Here is a 20527-nt window from a genome sequence, read left to right as displayed (position 1 = left end):
CAAAAAAAAACACTGTTGCACTAATATTTCTTACTGGGAAACTGAAATTGAAATACCTATGAATAAATCAAGTGGTAGATACTGGTATCCCCTATGAGCGCTGGTTTGAGTCCTAGCTGCTCCACTTCCAATCTAGCTCCCTGCTAACATGCCCGACAAAACAGCAGAAGACGGCCCAGGTGCTTCGGCTCCTGCCACGCATGTGGCAGCCAAAGAAGCTTCTGGCTCCTAGCTTTGGCTTGGCCTCGTCCTGGCCTAGCCCTGGCCATTGTGGCCATCTGGGGAGCAAACCAGCGAATGGAAAATCTCTTTAAAAATTATCTCTTTTCAAATAAATAAAAAATTAAATACAGATATTTTTATAATTATTGAGATGAGATAGTTGAGGGTAATTTTGGCACTTAAAATTATATTTCTAAAGTCTGTAAAAAAGGGGGCAAGGAAAAGTTAGCAAGTATTCTCACATGGGAAGGGAAAAAAACAAGGATGAAAAGAGACTCACAGTTCAAATGTAGGATAACACAGGTAGATGTAGATGTAGCATTTTGTGGATCTTGGGGGATTTGAGTACACCTGCTCAAAACCATGAGGATTATTATTCATTCTAACTTCAGAGAAAAGGGATTAAAGCCCTGCTACAAGTGGGAACTTGGTCTCTCATCACTTCAAGCACATTTCCTCAACACTGACTACTTCAGATTGAACGAACAGCCGCCAAGTGTGTGTGTCATAAACACAAGGGCCATCATATTGGTGCCACTTAATAAGTTAAGCACTGGTTGTTGTTGTTGTTGTTTAGAAACAAAGAGAGCACTTGCATCCACTGGTTCACTCTTCAAATGCTTACAATGGCAGGGGCCAAAGCTCAATCCAGGTCTCCCATGTGGTTGGCAGGAATCCAATCACTTGAACCATTACCACTGTCTCCCAGTGTCCTCATTTGCAGAAAGCTAGAGTGAGGAGTCAGAGCTAAGTATCAAACCCAACACAGAATTCTGGTATCTTTTTTTTCTCCCAAAGTTTATTTATTACTTTTATTTATTTGAAAGGCAGAAAGACAGAGAAACAGACATCTTCCACCTGCAGGTTCACTCCCCAAATGCCCAGGCTGGGCCAGGCTGAAATCAGCCACCAGGAACCCCATCTGGGTCTCCCACATGGATGGCAGCTGCGTCATCACCTGCTGCCTCCCAGGGTGTGCATTAAAGGAAACTGAACTGGAAGTGAAGGTGGGTCTTGATGCCAGGCACTCCAACGTGGGTTGTGGATGTCCCAAGCAGCAGCATAACCTGCGCACAATACCTACCCTTATGTGGGAGTCTTAACTGCTAGACTCAATGGCCACTCCATGGTTGATTTTAACTATTCCTTTTATAAAATCATTGGAAAAGATTTACTGATCCATCTGAAAATCGTAATCTACACAGTATAGTAACAAAGAATCTGGAGGTAGGCACTACCACTGCTTAGACACCAGTATCCATGAATGCCTGGGGTCAGGTTACACACCCACTTTGGCTTCTAATGCTATTATCACTCAAGTCCTGAGTCCCTGCCACCCCCCTGGGAGACCCAGATGGATTTCTTGGCTTTTGACTTCAGCATGGCTCAGCCCCTGATGTTGTGAGCATATAGGGAAATAACCAGTAGACGGAAGATCCCAATCTCAATGTCTCAGTATCTCCCTCTCCTTTCAGTCTCACTCTTCCTCTCAAATAAATAAAAATGAAAAAACATTTACCAAAATAATTATGGAAAAAAGTAAAAGAAACTGAATTCTGAACTCAATGGAGAAAAATGAATGAGCACACACTATTACACAAACCACCTCTCTTTAAAGAAAGTTTCTAAGGTCAAATAATGGCCCAATCTCAGAAAAGTCAAGAAAGTCCCCAGGAAGTAATACGTCAGATCATTCATGATATTTTTCCCTATGCTCTTATTTCCCTTAAAACTAAATTCCTCGGGACCAGCACTGTGACATAGCAGGTTAAGATGCTGCTTCTACAATTGCATCCTATATTGGAGCGTTAGTTTGAGTCCCAGTTGCTCCATTTCCGATTCATTTCCCTTGAGAAAGCAGCAGTGGCAGATGGCCCAAATACTTGGGCCACCCATACGCGAAACCAGGGTGGAGTTCCCAGCTCCTGGATTTGGCCTGGCCCAGACCTTGCTGTTACAGCCATGTGGGGTGGAAGATCTCTACTTGTTCTCTCCCTTGCTTTCTCTATTGCTCTTTCACATAAATTAATCTTTTAAAAATAGACTAAATCCCTTAAGGAACTTCACATGATCAAAACTGTGTGTTGTTGGTCATCATTTACCACAAAAGATCTGTCTCCAGTCTACATGATGTCTCCACCCCATGACAATGGCCTGCTGCAACAGAACTTCAGTAGGTATCCTCTCTCCAACCTGATCATTTAAAAGGTCTGCATCATAAGCCAAGCAGTCTTACAGCAGCGGTCTAGATGGACTGTTTGGCTATTACTAGTCCCTACTTCTCCCTTCTTCTCAAGAACGTGCTGCTCCCCTGTCTAACACATCAGGTGATTGCTGGAAAAGACTTCTTAGCAGCCAGCACTGCTGATGACACTGTTCCCTGAGCTGCCTTCAGCTTTTAGAATCACCATTCCACTGGAACTGCTAGACTGAGAACACTGTATTTTCTCCTCAATTCTTAATTAAGAACTGTTTTCACAAACCTATCTAAAAAAACAACACAACTATAACCATCTCTCACATCAAGTTAGTGTATAAAGAGTACAGTTAAGATTGAAAGATTGTTCTAGAAAGCAAAACATCTTAGAGTAAGCCATGAACTAAACACCCACTGTTTCATTAACTTTTTTTTTTTTTTTTTTTTTTGACAGGCAGAGTGGACAGTGAGAGAGAGAGAGACAGAGAAAGGTCTTCCTTTTGCCGTTGGTTCACCCTCCAATGGCCGCCGCGGCTGGCGCACCACGCTGATCCGATGGCAGGAGCCAGGTACTTCTCCTGGTCTCCCATGGGGTGCAGGGCCCAAGCACTTGGGCCATCCTCCACTGCACTCCCTGGCCACAGCAGAGAGCTGGCCTGGAAGAGGGGCAACCGGGACAGAATCCGGCACCCCGACCGGGACTAGAACCCGGTGTGCCAGTGCCGCAAGGCGGAGGATTAGCCTAGTGAGCCGCGGCGCCGGCTGTTTCATTAACTTCTAACTCTCTGAACCTAAAGATAATATATGAGGCCTATGATGAGGTCAAAGGTGATAGACTATTAAACACTCATATACATACAATTAAGAATAAGATATCTATGGTAAAAATAGGATTTAGCAACTCAGTTTTCTTAGAATGGAAAATAGTTTAAGGTAGAAAATGTTCCTAGAAGATGTTTCTGCATTCAAAACTTTGAAACATGGGCTCACCTCTGAAAATATGCATGTTATAGAATATTCTGGAAGTGAGTGGTGGAGGAGTGGGACGAGATAAAGGATGAAAAATGTCAGTTCTTTAAAATTTTTTAGTATTGTTTAAAACAATATACACAATTTTGGGCCGGCGCCGTGGCTCAATAGGCTAATCCTCCACCTTGCGGCGCCGGCACACCGGGTTCTAGTCCCGGTCAGGGCGCCGGATTCTGTCCCGGTTGCCCCTCTTCCAGGCCAGCTCTCTGCTATGGCCAGGGAGTGCAGTGGAGGATGGCCCAGGTGCTTGGGCCCTGCACCCCATGGGAGACCAGGAAAAGCACCTGGATCCTGGCTCCTGCCATCGGATCAGTGCGGTGCGCCGGCTGCAGCGGCGGCCATTGGAGGGTGAACCAACGGCAAAGGAAGACCTTTCTCTCTCTGTCCACTCTGCCTGTCAAAAAAAAAAAAAAAAAAAACAATATACACAATTTTGATAAAACCTTAAGTGAATTTTACACCACCAACTAGATTAGTTGTAACTTCTTATCTTCTACAGATTGAACAAGAAATAAACAAACAAATCTCAAAACTATAGAAAGCATCTGAAAAACTTATTAATCTATGCATTAGCAATTTGCTAAATAAACCTGAAATCATATTTTTAACAAAATTTTCCAAAACCTCATGCAGATGGACCTTGACCTAATCTAGCCAACTTATATAGGCTAAGTTACATTAGCCTTTACTTGGAGAGCTATACTAGCCGCAATAAAACAAGAGATGCCTCCCACAGCAGGAGCTCAGTATGGTAATCAACACCAACTACTGGAATGTCTCTAATGGTCCCCAGATTGGAACATGAGGGAACCAGTGGTAGTCTGTCTTCAATAAAGGTCCTCATGTCTCAATTAAGTTTCCTCTCACAACTCACTCCATCACCAAAAACAGTTGTTACCAAAAAGTCCAAAGCTGTTTATCTTCTAGGGCATTTCCTAGTAAGCCAGGCCAGAGGAAATTCTGTATTCTGTTTATCCACAATTGACACTTTCATAAATACCAATATTATATATTATATAAATACCAATAAACAGGTAGAAGGCTTATACAGAAGTCAGAGTTAAACTATGAAAAGCTATTTAAGTCCCTGTGTTAAGACTGGGAGATAAAAGCAGGAGAAAATGTTTCCCATTCTACAGAATTATAGTCTATGCAATGTTTCATGGATTCACAGATCTATCATAACTATTTGAGAGAGAGAGAGAGAGTCCATTTGGGGGATGTCCTAATAATCCTAACTTAATAATAATCTTAATAACACAATATTGCTCAACCACAATCCCAATTAACAAGGATTAATGCATTCTTGAGCATCATGTGTTCTCCCTGTTTCCCACAGTATTTCTGAAAGACACAAATTTCCTTTCTTCCTTCCCTGTGGCAAGTTTCAAATCCTGTCGCTCGCTCGCTCTCTCTTCCTTAACTCTAGAAGGAATCCCATTCCACCTCCGAAGGACACCTCGTTCACACATTTGACCTACAGAAAAATTTCTCAGCAACTATTCCAAAGGCTAGTAGCAAACTCCGCCCAGTGAGCTTCCCACAACCACTCCCTTTAACCATCTGCACTGTCCTCTCCCCACCTTGGACATTCCTGGTACGCCGAAACTTCCAGCCATCATCTCCAAGCCGCCTCTGCCTCCCAGCCCGCATCCATCTCCACAGCCTCCCACTCCCCAGTTCCTGCCCCCCGCCCCAGCCCCACCGGCTGCCTGTTGCATAACGGCTCCCCCAGCCCCGTCCCGCCGGGTCGCCGGCCGGCTCCCGCACGCAGGAGCGCCCCTTCGGCCCGGCCCCGGCTCCCCCGCGCGACGCGCCCGGCGAGTCCCCGCGGAGCGGCTCGTCCCGGGGTTCTCCTGCCCGGCGGGGCGGGGCGGGGCGCGCTCCCCGCCGGCGTCCGCGAGCCGGCGCCGGGTCCTAAGTTGGGTAGCAAACCCCGAGGGCCGAGAGTGCCCGCTCCGGCCGCGCGGCCCCGAGCACCCCGCAGCACCGGCCAATCACCGCCGCCATCCTCCCGCTGGGGTGATGTCTTCAGGTGTCCGGGGAGAGCTCTGCGTACTTCCAGCCCCGCTCCCGCGCCGGGAGCGGTCGGCCCTCGGAGCCCCCCGGCGCCGGCCCCCGGGGCCCAGGGGCGACTGAGGCAGGCCCGGGGGGCGGCAGCCGGTGGCTCGGAGGCGTGGGCCTGCGGGGCTGGCGGCGCGCGGCCAAGGATGGGCAGCGACAGGGACGGAGGCGGCCGAGGCCTCGGCGGGGGAGCGACGCGGAGGCCTCGGCAGGGGCCGCGGCGCCCCCGGCCGAGAGAGTGGGGCTGTGGGGCGTCGCAGCCGACAGCCTGACGCGGGGCGGGGGTCGCCGGCTGCCTCGGGGACCGCGCGGGGCGGGGGCGGCCTCTGCCCTCTAGGATCCCCTCCCCGGCCCGCCCGCCGGTTCGTCCGCCTCACCTTCAGGACCCGGATCCCTCCCGGCTGGCGGATCGCGGGCGCCTCAGGCGGCTCCGGGGGCTCCAGCGGGCCCGCGGGCCCCGGCTCCACCTCCCCCATCGGCGGCCGAGGCTTCACAGGGACGCCGGGCCGGCGCGACGGCGCGCGGAGCTTCGGCGGCGCGCGCGAGCAGCCGGCGGCCCCGCCCCCCGCGGGCCCCGCCCCGGGCCCGCCCCAGGCCCCGCCCCCGCGGCCCCTGCCGGCCTTGCGTCGCTGCGGGCGCGGCAGCTGAGCCGCATCCCGGCCGAGGAGCGGCCGAGGCCCGGGCGGGCGGAGCCTGGCCCCGCCGCAGGGCCGGGCCTGGGCTGCCGGCCGCCTAGGGTCTGGGGGACTGAGGGCGCAGGGCGACCGCTGCCGGCGCTGAACCTCGCGGATGGAGGAAGCGTCTGGTGGGCTTGCACCTGTCAGTCGGGACAGGACGCGGTCGCCCGCCGCGAGTGGCTCGTGTGACTTCGCTCCACACGACGGTTTTCTGCTTCACACTTGGAAGGGGGCTGTACGAACTGTCGAGAATACTCACGAGGGAGGGACGTTCTCGACCTTCAGCCAGTTCTGCCCAACCTCAGATGCAAGACGTCAGCGTGCTTCCCAGCCACAGTTTAACAACCTCTTCTGCTCAGAATGAGCAAAGATGATCAGAATCCTATTCCTGGCCTGTGAGCCATTTTGTAATCTGCAAGGCTAGTTAAGAAAATTTAAAAGTTCGTTTCCTTGCCCGTAGTTCCTGCGGTGAGGGTAGTTTTGTGGCCTGCGGGCCAGCTCTGGAGCCAGCCTGAGTCCGAATCACAGCTCCCCCGCTTGTTAGATCTATACCGATGTGCAAGTCACTTGATCTAAGCCTTCGGTTCTTTAGCCGTGAAATGGAGATTAATATTTGCCTACTAGTTATCCTGGAGATTAAGTGAACAATGCTTACAAAATGCCTGGCACACAGCTGAGACTCAGAGTGGCCGTTATAGTTCTTAAGTTCCAAATTCAGGATTCACTCAGTTTCTCAAAAAGTATTCTTCCTAATTTTTTCCTTAAAAGGCTTCTAGACTTCTGAATTTCCAGATCGTCCCCTCTTAACAGGTGTTCAATTTTCAACCAGGAATTCAGGAAAAAAAGAAAAACACTAATTTCTTGACTTTTGAGTAATTGCTGAAGATGGTATCACCTGTTATTCACTGCTTCAGCTTGCCTCTCCCAGACCAGACCAACTATATGTCTAGAAGATTGTAATTGATGGCTTAGAACACAAGAGAGTTTGGAATCTAACAAAGTAGTTTGTATTCCTGAGGTATCTGTCGGGAGGTATTTATTTCAAATGCTGACAATAGCTGGGGCTGGGCAAAGACAGAAGCCAATGCCCAGGCGAGCACACTGGTGGTACAGAGGTTAAGCTGCCATTGGGGATGCCCACACGCATACTGGAATGCTAGTTCAAGTCCCAGCTGTTCTGACACAGCTTCTTGCCAATGTGCCTAGGGAAGCAGCAGATGGGCCCCCTGCCACCCTTCTAGGAGACCTGGATGGAGAGCTGGCTGTTGTGGCCATTTGGGGAGGGGACCAGTGGATAGAAAACACATCTCCTTCTGCCCTCCCCTGTCACTCTTTCAAGTAAGTAATTTTCTAAAAATGACTTGTCTCTAAGTAAGGTGAAAAGCGCTCTTAGGTTGTCTGCCTTCCGGATTTTCCTTCTACCTGGAAGTTACTTTCAATAAGCTATACAAGGTAGCTGGATTCCCATTTCAGAGCTTACAGATTTTGTATAGAAAGAACCCTGGTATATAAGGGATAGGTACCAGTATGGAGATGGAAGCAAGCTTGACAGAAAAATGTGTTTCAGAGTGTTTCTACAAGCTAGCTTCTTGGGGGTACCATGTAGTACCTTTCCCAGATCCCATGAGCAACTCTTGGTTGATTACCCAACAAGAAAAGATCTGGGCAGGATTATCCTTTGAGTACTCGTGCTGAGGAATAGCACTGGTCAGTGTCTGGCTTAATTAACAGGATAGCAGGCTAAAGCACCAATTCAGAATAAAAGCATAGGTTTAAGTTATGTACTTACCACTTTTTCATATTGGCAGCAGTAGTACCTTTGTCAAAATGGGGCGGGGGGGGGGGGGCACCAGCCCAAATGTTTCAGGGGATTATAATGTAGCTACTCTTAAACATCCCCATGACCCAAGATCCAATTCAAAAGTTAACAACCAGTTGATCCTGAGTTTTCAGATCATGTTACTGCCATTAACATTTTATACTTTGTTTCAAAGGTCACATATTCATGCTGTCCATGAATATGTTGAAGGCAGTGTGCATTTATGTATGCCATAGGTTACGTAACTACAATTTCTGGAAATGGTAAACAGCTGAGGCTAACCCTAAAAATAAATTCCTCTGGGATTTTTTTATGCAAAAACCCATCTGCCCTCACTGCAGGTTCATCATTACAAAAATCACTCTTTGGATCAAGCCAAGAGACAGAAGTCATTAGAATGCCTCTTCTCTGTATCCTTCCTAGAGCAGCTTCCACCTTCCCAGCACTCAAGCACTGCACACACGTGCCCACACTTCACTGCAAAAATGGAAGGAAATCTAGAGAAGGCTCAAGTCTACCAAATCTCAACAGAAGTTTCACATTTACTTACTTATATGTAGTTCCTTCTCCCTTAATGATAACAGTCATCATTACGCCTAAACCCCTTATTACTCTCCTGAGCAGTTTTGTTATTTCCCATTTTGTTTTCTAACAAACAGGAAGTATGTACCGTTTCAGTCTGAAGAAAATTTTTTCTTGAACACTTGTAGTTTTTGAATATGGAGACAACTATGAGGAGCATATAGCATAGAAATAAATGATAAAGGCTGGCGCCGCCACTCAGGTTCTAGTCCCGGTTGGGGCACCTTTTCTGTCCTGGTTGCCCCTCTTCCAGGCCAGCTCTCTGCTGTGACCTGGGAAGGCAGTGGAGGATGGCCCAAGTGTTTGGGCCCTGCACCCGCATGGGAGACCAGGAGGAAGCACCTGGCTCCTGGCTTCGGATCAGCGCAGTGCGCCAACCGTAGTGGCCGTGTGGAGGATGAACCAATGGAAGGAAGACCTTTCTCACTCTCTAACTCTGCCTGTCAAAATAAAAAAAAAAAAAAAAGAAAGAAAGAAAGAAAAAAAGAAATGATAAAAATTCAGTCTTTCATAATGAAGTTCAAATCTGAGCACAATTTATCAGTGTTGTTAAGTAACGTCTGGAGTCTATTACTGGCTAAACTTTTGTGTTATAACATTTACATTTTCATCTAATTACACATAAAGTGTCAACTAAATTTAATATTAAAGATGAATTTTCGCTAAGCCATATGTAAGGGAGGATTATAGAAATGTTGCTTATCAAACAGCGCCAAAGGGCACTTCTGCACAAACTAGATAATGGCCAAGGTGTTCACCCTTCAATCAGGGAAGTATTTCATCCTCCCCTTCTCAATCAAGAACTGTCAGGGATCACCAGAGTAACAGAAAACCTAAACCTTCCAACCTCCAGAAAAAAATTCACAAAAAAGGAACTCTAATTAGACCATAATCTAGAACTCATTTGAGTCAAATCTCTTTCCAGTCACAGATATACTTGAACAATTCCCAAAACAAGTTATAACTAAAACTCCACAACCACCCTTCCTGTGCATTTCATCTTGATGATTTGTCTTGTCAATTCAACTGCGGAGAAGGTGAACATGAAGGTGAACATGTGCTGAAGACTTTTTCACTGTAACACCTACAAGATTTTCAATTGCTTTACATTCCTCTCTTGATGACGCCTCTGTATATAAGGAACATTAACAAGTCAGTAAGTTTAGTTCAAAGCTCTAGAGAAAGAATTCATTCAAGGCTTCTAATTCACTTATAAGAAGCAAGAATACAAAATTTTAAATCATTGAGTATTGACTTTTTATTATTAGTCACTGTTCATAATTTGTTTCAACCAAAAGACAATACACACAGAATTCTAATGCATCCCATGTAAATGTTTACATCCATTTTATACCTCACTCACCTCTAAGACTTACCATTTTTTAATTTTTTTTACATCTCAAAAATATGTCTGCAATAATTAGAACTTCATTAGCTGTCCCACTTGGAAACAGCTTTTAATATTTTTACAGTAAAGAAGATGTGATGGGGCTGAATGAAAATGTAACTTACAACATTATGAAAGAAAAGGGACTTTACAGGAACAAATAGGGAGCTTCCAAAGGAAAGAGTACAGAAGCCCTTTCCAATGAGGCTCCAGAGAGAAAACAAAAACAAAACACACAAAGCGCAAATGCAGGTTCAAAAAACAAACAACTCCAATGCTCCATCTTGAAGCCAGAATCAGTCTCATGGACGTTCACAAAGCAACTGTGCAAGCTGCTTCTCCACGTTTTCTTCTGGGTTAGTGTTCCAAGTCCTGGAACCTTGTTGATGGGACCCCGCTCACTGCTATTGCTTGAGAAAGTTACTCACTTCCAGTTCTAAAAGCAGCTCCACCCTCCTGAGCCAAAGATGATTAAGAGTATTTCAAACTTCAGGACTTTTTGAGTAATTCTTAGATTATCCTCCCCACTCCCAAACGTAAATACGGACATGTACAACCATTGCCCCAACCACAAAGTTTGTGAATTTCTACTTTTCGCTCGCTCTCTCAATCGCTTGCTCGCTCGCTCGCTCTGTTTAGGACACTGTGGTTATAATACATTCACTAGGGGAAAAAAATAAAACATTCAAATTCATTCTTTCCCCTAGTTCTCATGGCCCAAAAATTTTCCAATGAAGAAGATAATAAGCTGAGCCTCAAAAGCAGTATCCTTTACCTTTCCACCTGTTCTAGAAGGACGTAACAATGGAAAGCATGTTATTTGGTAGGTGAAAATATTCCAATCATTAGTCCTGGACAGTTTTAAGTCTATTTGCATATATGCAGGGGACAAACAAGGGGCACAAACCACACTTTTAACCTAGCAAGAGGAAAGAAATCTCCTCCCAAACTTTACACTGAGGAATGTTTCTTTAAACGAGAAAGACCTTAACATTAACAGATGATCACTATACACAGCGCAAAACTTCCATGACTGTCCAAACCACCTCAAGGTAACAGCACCAAAGCATTGCGGGAGAAGCTTTTTGGGGAGAGCACCCATCCGACAGTTATTTGAGATTACTTCGATGAATTCTCCCTTAAGATTACTGGAGGTGAGGGGTCAGGGGAAATCAGGATACAAACTACTGTGGAAGAGGGAAATAATGAGGTACAAGTGCAGGTGAAATTGTTGGAGGAAGTGTCTGAGGGCTCACTGCCTATCACCCCGGGGTTATTCAACAGCCATGGAAATCGCTCCTTTCTCATAATGGCTCTGAAGTTGTGAATTCATCCAAATGCGCTCCCCCTTAAATAGTTATACTTGGGAAAGGAATTGCTGAAATGTGCAAGTGTTTACAGAAATTAAGGGATTTCTCCTTTTAGCTGCAAGGCCAAGTGAGAAGAGAAGTAATTCTGATCCTAGAAACTAAGGCACGCTGAAGCTTTCAAAGATCCAATCGTTTGAAACAGTCTTCACCACCATCAGTATCCTAGGCAGTTATTTGGCTGCTAGTCCTTCAGTATGGTGCTCAGGTTCAGTCTCTGAAAGTCATTCCTAGTCTACGCAGCACCCTTTGTGTTAAGGCCATATTTTATTCCTTCTAGACAAAGCCACGGATGACCACTAACTCTAACTCAAAACTATGATCACCCAGCGAGATGCTTTGCCCCTTCTGCTCCATTAGCTAGCACTGATAGCATGGTGTTGAGCAGATTTCTTCAGAGATTCAACTCAGTTCAACTAGGAAAACCTGAGCTGGTTAGCTACAAATGTAAGAGAGAAAATAAAGCCTCTACACAAAGAGGAATGTTAAGACAAATTCTATTCAAGAAATCCACCAATATTATGTTAATCCTATCACATTTCACAGCATTAAATATCCATCCAGTGAAATCAGTCTGCAAAGAAAGTTTGAAAAGGCTATTTTTCATTGCACAGGCAGAGCGGCTGTCTGAAATAAGCACGAGTCCACCCTTAATTTGCTGAGAACTATTCAAGAGATAATAATCTGGTTTTGACTCGGCCATCATTTACCCAGTGGCATAAATTTTAGCAGATCTTGCTCTTATATATTAGTAAGACCAGAAGGTTTTCCCTTTGGAGCCTTTAGTTCACCTCCAGTTTGTCAAATGTTAGGAATAGGCTAGCATCTGATACAGAGCTAGATTTGACAAAACACTGAAGATTTTAAATAAAGGCTTTGCAAAATGGAGGGAAAAAGGGTATTTGTATCCAGGTTTCAGTCTGAAGCCAAAGTAGTCACTCTACTGTACTCAATACAGTAATGATTGTAAGAGCAAGGTGGGCCTCACATTCTCTTTTCAGTATATAAAACAAAACGCCTGTATACCTGAACATACACAGTATATTCAACATGCACAACTCAACTTTAAGGTTTGAAAACACAAGGATCCTTTCTAAAAAGCACTCGGCACTCTCACTAGTTTAAAAACCTCAAATCTTTAATGCAGATATTCATAAGACTGATCTCTTCCAAGAGACCAAGTTCTCAAACTCACAAAATTATATTCCTACCCTATGGTGTCCATAAGACTTTCTCTGACATAGGGGCAAGGAAGCTACAAGGCTTCATTCCAACACCATAAAGTACGATATAGGAAAGAGTTCTTTAAGTGTGTGGTCTTTATTTCAGTGCCAGTGTTACAGATACAACACAAATGTTCCAGTTAGAAGAAGGAATTCAAATGGAATGCCAAGGTCCAAGCCAGGCTCAGGAAACAAAAAGGGAGGTTTGGAGTAATGGATAAGATGACTCCAACGTGCTCCAGGCCAAGTCTGATATTCACTTTTCCTATGGGTAGAGCTGCTTTTGTTAGGGAGTCTGATCTTTAGAACTGGTGGATTCCTCTTTCCACTCCTTTACCACAGTTCAAACAGGCAAGTCACAGGCTTAGGGGAAACTTCAAAACCTGTGAAGGGAATGGGGTCACTGATAACTAATTAAAGTACTTTTAGAAAGTTTCACTTTGCATTTTAAGGGGACTCGATTTTGAAAATCACGGAGAGTATTCATGACTATAGCTACAGAATGGAGAGAAAGGGGAGCTAGAAGAGCCTTGGAAGTATCTATTACAAATAGAGCACCATATCCTTCATGCCAAATCTCGACAAAAGTTCCTTTTACTGCATCTGTCCAGTGTTTACAAATCATCTCAAGGTCTGACCAGTTCTCAACAACAAATGTACATACATGTGTGTGTCTGTGTGTATACAGCAATGCACAGGAAAGGCCACCAGGAGCCTAATGCCTCTTTCAAACATTGGGGGAACCAGTAGAAAAAGGCAGGGCTCCCTAATGTCCACTGTTACATTTCCATTCCGAATGCCAGATGTAAAAAGCGCCTAAAGATGGTAACCCAGCTAGTGAGGAATAAATACCCCACCTTGCCCAGTCCACCGAGAAACAATAGTAGAAAGAAAGGGCAACTCTTTGCTGCAGAGACAGAGTGAGTGTTTTCTCGCCATGAATTTCAGTCCTCTCCTCCAGACCAGCTGCTTATTTCTTCAGGGGCCCAGGGAACATGGATTCTGGCTGTAAATGTGGGAGGGTGGAGAAGTATGGAAAAGGGAGAGAGGAGGAGAGTGCAAAGTAGCCTCCAGAAGCAGCCAGCTTCAACAGTGGAGGAGAGGACGTTAGTCTTTAACAATGCTTCAAAGTCAGCAGTAACTTCAGGAAAATCCTCCTCAACAGTTCTCTTCAGCTCCTCATGCCCATGGTACAGTTGGGGGGGGACTTGCCAGCAATCACAACGTCCTTCCCAGAGTTCCTTTGATTGAGTAGAATAAGAACAAGAATGGTGCCAGGCCTTCATTGCCAGGACTGAGGGGGAAAGTTGTTCACTTCTGCTAAATCTTGCATTGCTGAGCCCTTGTGATTATATGTGAGCTTGATCCGCATTCGCAGCTGTTGCTGTAAGAGGAAAAAAGAATCTCAAATTAGTGAAATAAAGTCTCTAGAATTGGGGCCAGCACCATGGCACAGAAGCTAAAGCCACCACCTGCAGCACTGGCATCCCACATGGATGCTGGTTCAAGTGCCAGCTGCTCCACTTGCAATACAGATCCCTGCTAATGTGCCTGGAAAAGCAGTGGAAGATGGCCCAAGATCTTGGGCCCTTGCACCCACGTCAGAGCCCAAGAAGAAAGCCCCTGACTCCTGGCTTCACATTAGCCCAGCTCCGGCCATTGTGGCCATTTGGGGAGTGAACAAGCAGATGGAAGATTAATCTCTCTCTCTCTCTGGCTCTCCTTCTCTGTAACTCTTTCCAATAAATAAATAATCTCTAGAAATCTTCAGTCCACACAAAGACTTTTAATTTTAGAGGTTAACAAACTACTTTAAAGCAAAGCTGTCTCTTAAAAATGACACACAGTAACAACAAAAACTACCTAACAACCCAGCTTTGAGCCAATATCAACTGGCCAGCAGAGGAACAGGAACACATGGTTGCCTAGAACTGTACTAGAGCAACAGAAGCACTTGGGAGCCTTTACCTAGTAATCCTTGCTGAATGCTTTTCCCAACGATTCAGCTGCTGTATCCAAGTTGCTAGAAAAATTAGGTCAATGCATGCTCATCTATGCTCTACATTCAAATACACTGTTGATTGATCTGAGAAACCTACAGTATATGTGAACAGAAACTTGTTTTGTTCCCAAGGCATAAAAGAAAAATAATTCACAGATAGTAGCAGTAGTTTTAAAAAAATTCAAGTATTAAGTACTTTTAACTTGATGTGGCAGATTTCACTAATTAATACACTAAGAAAATTTTTACTCTATGTATCAGATGTTCAAAGGAATTTGTCCTTGGGCTATTGGCAGATGCCCAAAACAGAAGCAGAGGAAAGGCAGAGTGATCCAAAAGGAAAAAAGTACACTGGTATCTGTGAGGAAGTACTAGAGAATCTTTCATTGTGAAGAAATTTCCTGACTCATTCTCAAAATCTGTTTGAAAAAAAATCAGTCAACAGATTACCATTAAGTACAGTCACCTTACTTCTTGAGATGATATAATGAAATATTACTTAATTTCAGTTCCTAACTCTATTTTTCATTCAGCTGCTTTATTTACAATGTATCCATCTTTGTTAATTTCATAGATACTGAAGGAAATAAACACACTGGCTCATCAAATGCTCTTACCTCAGATTTCAACTTCAATATGAATTTAAATGTCTCCAATGCCCTGCCCAAAAATTAGACCTTTCATCTCCCAAATAGAGAAATTTTTAAAAGTTGCATTTTAGTGAGATTCTATTAATCCATGTGATGGCTTTGGACTCCCTTTATTTTCTATAATAGAACGTGGAATTTAAATTTAGATCATGAGTTTTCATAGATTTCTTCTGCGTCAGAAAAACCCAGAGAAACAAAGCAGAAATTTAAATAAAGAATGCTTACCTTTTGCTCAGATACTGGCTTGAAATGTGCTACTCACCTTCTGTGGGTTCAGAACTTTAATGACTTGTGTGATGGTCCCTGTGTTAAATGCTGGGACAATGCTGCTGCTTGGAGACAGAAGCTGCAGCTGGAATGTCTAGGGAAGGACAAAGGGCATGCTTCAAAAAACAACAACTCCATAGTGCTACATCAGAGATGTAGTTCAGAATGTCCCCTCAGAGACACCAACCAATTAAAGAGCTGGGACCCAGATGATGATCAAATAACAGTTTTACCTACTACTACATTTTGCCAGCTGTTTTTAAGATATCAGCAATTCACAGTATGTTAGCTGCCACTCGTAACATTTGTAAAAACCCACTGTTAGATCTTTGATCATGATTACTAACAACTGGCCATTCTTCTTTTCGGGAGAAGCAACTGCAACCTCTATTACTTTTCAAAATGTGACTAATTCTTGCTCTGCAACTTCACTTAATATAACTGACCGGGCCGGTGCCGCGGCTCACTAGGCTAATCCTCCGCCTCGCGGCGCCGGCACACCAGGTTCTAGTCCCGGTCGGGGTGCCGGATTCTGTCCCGGTTGCCCCTCTTCCACGCCAGCTCTCTGCTGTGGCCAGGGAGTGCAGTGGAGGATGGCCCAAGTCCTTGGGCCCTGCACCCCATGGGAGACCAGGAGAAGTACCTGGCTCCTGCCATCGGATCAGCGGGGTGCGCCAGCCGCGGCGGCCATTGGAGGGTGAACCAACGGAAAAGGAAGACTTTTCTCTCTGTCTCTCTCTCTCACTGTCCAATCTGCCTGTCCAAAAAAAAAAAAAAAAAAAAAAAAAAAAAAAAAAGTAGTAACTGATCAACTATACCAATGGGAAAAAAGGGAACTCAAGAGAAAAGCTTTCTAGAAACAACAAATCAAGTTCCCAGTCACCAACTATAGGCCTTTATGGCTTTGTATAATCAGATGACTGGAACCCAACAGTTTGAACTTCTGTTTTCTAAAGCCTGTATAATCTAGAATGTGTTAAGACCTCCTCCTACATGACAACGATGAAGGAAAGGCTTTAAAGAGCCAGGCTATTAATTGTAAGTGGAATACATGAGTATTACTCTATTAGGTTCACAAGCACCTAGCGGATGCAGTACATGCAAAACCAGCCTGTACAGTAGACGATGGGTATAAGTCCAACATCAGAATTTGTTGAATACTGGTGGGTTTCATTTAGGCCCTTCTAAATGAAAACACTGGATTGAAGAATAAGTTTATTTTGGTGCAAAAAACCTGAAATCCATGCAGTTGTTTCATAACTCACAATTTCCATGAACGTTTTGAAGATCACTCATACAGGCACAGTACAAAGTGCTACGAGCAAGCTGGACAAACCACACTGTACTATGTAGCTAATCAGCACACTAGGATTTTTAAGATCTTTCCAAAAAGTAAATCTGTCTTCTAAAGTATTTAAGAAGGGGAAGGAAGTGGCAGGAGGGAATCAGTCTTCTCTATGGCCCAAAATTACAATAGTAAACAGTCCCTCTCAATGTACAAATTTATTATATGGACTCTTACTCATAATTATACTGTCAAGATAAATTATATAACATATTACATATATAAATTATATAACATGTTATAAATTATATAACCTATTTCATTAAATACAAGATACTGTCAAGGCCGGCACCAGGGTAAAGCGGGTAAAGCTGCTGCCTCCAGTGCTAGCATCTTATATAGGCGCAAATTCGAGTCCTGGCTGCTCCAATTCCAAACTAGCTCTCTGCTATGGCCTGCGAAAGCAGTGGAAGATGGCTCAAGTCCTTGGTGCCCTGCACCTGCATGAAAGACCCGAAGAAGCTCCTGGCTTCAGACTGGCACAGCTCCGGCCATTGTGACCATTTGGGGAGTGAACCAGGGAATGGAAGACTTCTCTTTGTCTCTGTAACTGTCTTTCAAATAAATAAATAAATCTTTAAAAAAAAAGATACTATCAATAGTAATTAACATCATTATTGTAGGTACCACTGAGAGAAAACAGGCTGCCCAATAAACTATAACAAAGTATCAATTCTTTTTTTTTTTTTTAGGATTTTTATTTATATATTTGAGAGGTAGAGTTACAGACAGTGAGAGGGAGAGACAGAAAGGTCTTCCTTCAGTTGGTTCACTCCCCAGATGGCCACAACGGCTGGAGCTGCGCCGATCCAAAGCCAAGAGCCAGGTGCTTCTTCCTCGTCTCCCATGCGGGTGCTGGGGCCCAAGCACTTGGGCCATCTTGCACTGCTTTCCCAGGCCAGAGCAGAAAGCTGGATTGGAAGAGGAGCAGCCGGGACTAGAGCTGGCGCCCATGTGGAGTGCTGGTGCCACGTGTGGAGGATTAACCTACTGGGCACAGCACCGGCCCCAAGTATCAATTCTTAAATGCACCCCAATTTCAAAGACATGAACAAATGAAAACAGGGGCTGACATTGTGATGTAGCAGGTTGAGCAGCAACCTGTAATGCTGGCATCCCATATGGCCACCAGTTTGAGTACTGGCTGCCTCACTTCAGATCCAGCTCCCTGCTAATGTACTTGGAAAAGCAGTGGAGGATGGCCCAAGACTTTGGGCCTATGCAACCATGTGGGAGACCCTGATAACCTGATAAAGTTCCTGACTTCAGCCTGACCCAGCCCTTGCCATTGCAGCCAGATGGAAGCTCTCTAACTGTGCCTTTCAAATAAATTAGATTTAAAAAAAAAGAAAACACATGAGTAGAGTCTATGAAATATAACACTCTGAAGTTCAAGAGACATCAGAATGATGCACTGCATGATCCAGAACCAAAAATATGGTCGTGGTTTAATAGCAGAGGAGACGACATAGAACAGCAGCCTAAAGTAAAGAATAATAAAGTCCTAAACTGCAGCAACTAACATTTACTGAACATGAACACAGGAAAAGTCAGTGCCTGGCACAAAAAAATGATTTATTCCTCAAAGCAACCCCATGAAATAGCTAACATTATCATGAAATCTGCTGAAAAAGAGACTGAAGCATAAAAGTAAACTAACATGCTTCATGTCATACAACTAGTATTAAAATCCAAACTGAATGGCTCCACTGTTCATTAGCGATTCTTAATTACTTAAAATTACTGCTTCTAAAATATTTCATGATTACAGTACCATATTATTCTAGCTTCTAAAAACGATAAGCAAAGAAGGCTGCAAAGTCAGCATTAACCACAAATAAAACATTTTCAATTTCTAAAAGTGTGTAGCTAAATGTCTGAAAATGACACTTCACATGGCACAACAAAGATTAGGTCAGCTCAGTCAAAACCAAAGATTGGCGAAGTGTAGCCCAACATCTGTTTTCATAAATACTATCTTACCAGAACACAGCCATGCTCATTCTTTCACATATGACTTACAGCTGTTTCTATAACACAATAGCAGAACTGAGTAACCAAAGAGGCTATACAACAAAAACACTATTCTTTTGTAGAAAAATTTTATTCAAAATCTAATCTCTCATCATTCAAAAGTGAACACAAAAACTCAACCTAAGATTGATGTTAATAAAAAAAAAAAAAAACACTTTTTTTTTTCCCCACGTGCGCTATGCGGGTCTGCAGACACCTTCCTTGGAGCAGGAGCTGTCAAACCCTGCGCTCTGTTCCCTTTTGCATGGTAACCAATAAAGGCCGTTCGTACCACAAACAAACAAACAAACAACCCTCAATTCACAAATAAAAAGTTATACCAACAGCAAAAGGAATGCTAATGAAGGAGGAATGTTTCTCTTACTTATATATCAAGAGATGACTTTCTTTTTTTTTTTTTTGGAGCTGGGCCAATTCAAAGCCAGGAGCCAGGAGCTACTTCCAGGTCTCCACGTGGGTGCAAGGGCCCAAGGACTTGGGCCATCTTCTGCTGTTTTCCCAGGCCACAGCAGAGAGTTAGATTGGAAGTGGGGCAGCTGGGAATCAAACCCACACCCATATGGGATGCTGGCACTGCAGGCGGTGGTTTTACCCGCTACACAACAGTGCCGGTCCCAAGAAATAACAATTTTTAACTCTGATGTAGTGATTAAAGTCCCTTATCTTAACTTTAATTCTATCAGATTTTGTTTGCACTCTCACTACTAGAATTTCTTTTTGTTACCCTATAACTCTAAACTATAAGAATATTTGTGGGATTGGCGCTTGGTTCAACAGTTAAGATGCCATTTGGGACGATCATAGTCCACATCAGACCACCTCTGATTCCAACTTCCTATTTAATGTACACCCTGGGAGACAGAAAATAATGGTTCAAGTGGCTAGATTTCTACCAGCCATTTGTGAGTCCCAGATTGAATTCTGGGCTCCTGGCTTCAGCCTGGCCCAGCCCGGGAAGCTGTAGGCATTTGATGTAGTGAACCAGCAGATCCAAGTTTTCTCTGTCTCTGCCTTTCAAATAAAATGAAAATAAAAAATATTTTAGAAAAGAATATTTGTGACTAAAAGTTAGCCACTAAAAACTGACATGCTTCAAAGGACCAAAAGTTACATTATCAGTAAGTTCAGTTAAATCTGCAATTTTAATTTAATCTCTAAATATCAAAATCTCTAAACATTAAAATTATATCCTTACCAAATATGGGGTGGGGGGGAGAGGTCAGCTAATCTTTAATCAAAAGCAGAAGGCAAAGAGGAATTAGGAAGTACCTTTGGTACTGCAGCCTGGAAAACAAAGTCCGTCATGTCCAGCTCTGTGCTGTTGGAGGCCTGTATCGTTATCACTGTGACACTGGGGTTGGTGTTTGACCGTTCAAAGGTGAATTCTATCTTCAAGCCATTCTTACTGTATGCTGTGATGGAGGGGATGCCTGGGAAAGTACAGTTCAATCTTATTATAGTCAGCCTAAAGCTTGCAGGAATATTACTTTCTTTTCCTAGTAACAACCTCTCAATGCTCAGTGTTCCACACAATGACAGTAATAGTAATCCTACCTGCAGCAATATCGTTGAAGAGAGGCTGTGATGAAAGTCCATCCAGCAAGAATGGGGGTTGGGATATCTGTGGGACGGAGGCAGGGGCAGGAGCAGCAGCTGGAGCAC

At 44.3% G+C, this 20527-nt stretch overlaps 2 protein-coding genes across 5 annotated transcripts in view; both read right to left on the bottom strand.

Annotated features, from left to right (window-relative positions):
• Positions 1-6071, bottom strand: part of PHLPP2 (PH domain and leucine rich repeat protein phosphatase 2) — a 91644-nt gene extending 85573 nt beyond the window's left edge. For both annotated transcript variants that reach the window (XM_008257569.5, XM_089320419.1), the window contains exon 1: positions 5890-6071. In XM_008257569.5, the coding sequence (XP_008255791.3) occupies positions 5890-5988 (99 nt within the window). In that variant the 5' untranslated portion in view covers positions 5989-6071. The remainder of the gene's footprint in view (positions 1-5889) is intronic.
• Positions 6072-9823: 3752 nt separating this feature from the next.
• AP1G1 (adaptor related protein complex 1 subunit gamma 1) overlaps positions 9824-20527 on the bottom strand; it is a 100611-nt gene continuing 89907 nt past the window's right edge. For all 3 annotated transcript variants that reach the window (XM_002711697.6, XM_089320413.1, XM_089320412.1), the window contains 4 exons: positions 20420-20527; positions 20135-20295; positions 15482-15580; positions 9824-13951 (listed from right to left, as the gene is read on the bottom strand). In XM_002711697.6, the coding sequence (XP_002711743.1) occupies positions 13850-13951; positions 15482-15580; positions 20135-20295; positions 20420-20527 (470 nt within the window). In that variant the 3' untranslated portion in view covers positions 9824-13849. The remainder of the gene's footprint in view (positions 13952-15481; positions 15581-20134; positions 20296-20419) is intronic.

Source organism: Oryctolagus cuniculus, chromosome 18 (genome assembly GCF_051225735.1).
Source record: "Oryctolagus cuniculus isolate XC-2025 breed Fujian yellow rabbit chromosome 18, ASM5122573v1, whole genome shotgun sequence".
Lineage (NCBI taxonomy): Eukaryota > Metazoa > Chordata > Mammalia > Lagomorpha > Leporidae > Oryctolagus > Oryctolagus cuniculus.
This window is presented reverse-complemented; position numbering and strand designations above follow the sequence as displayed.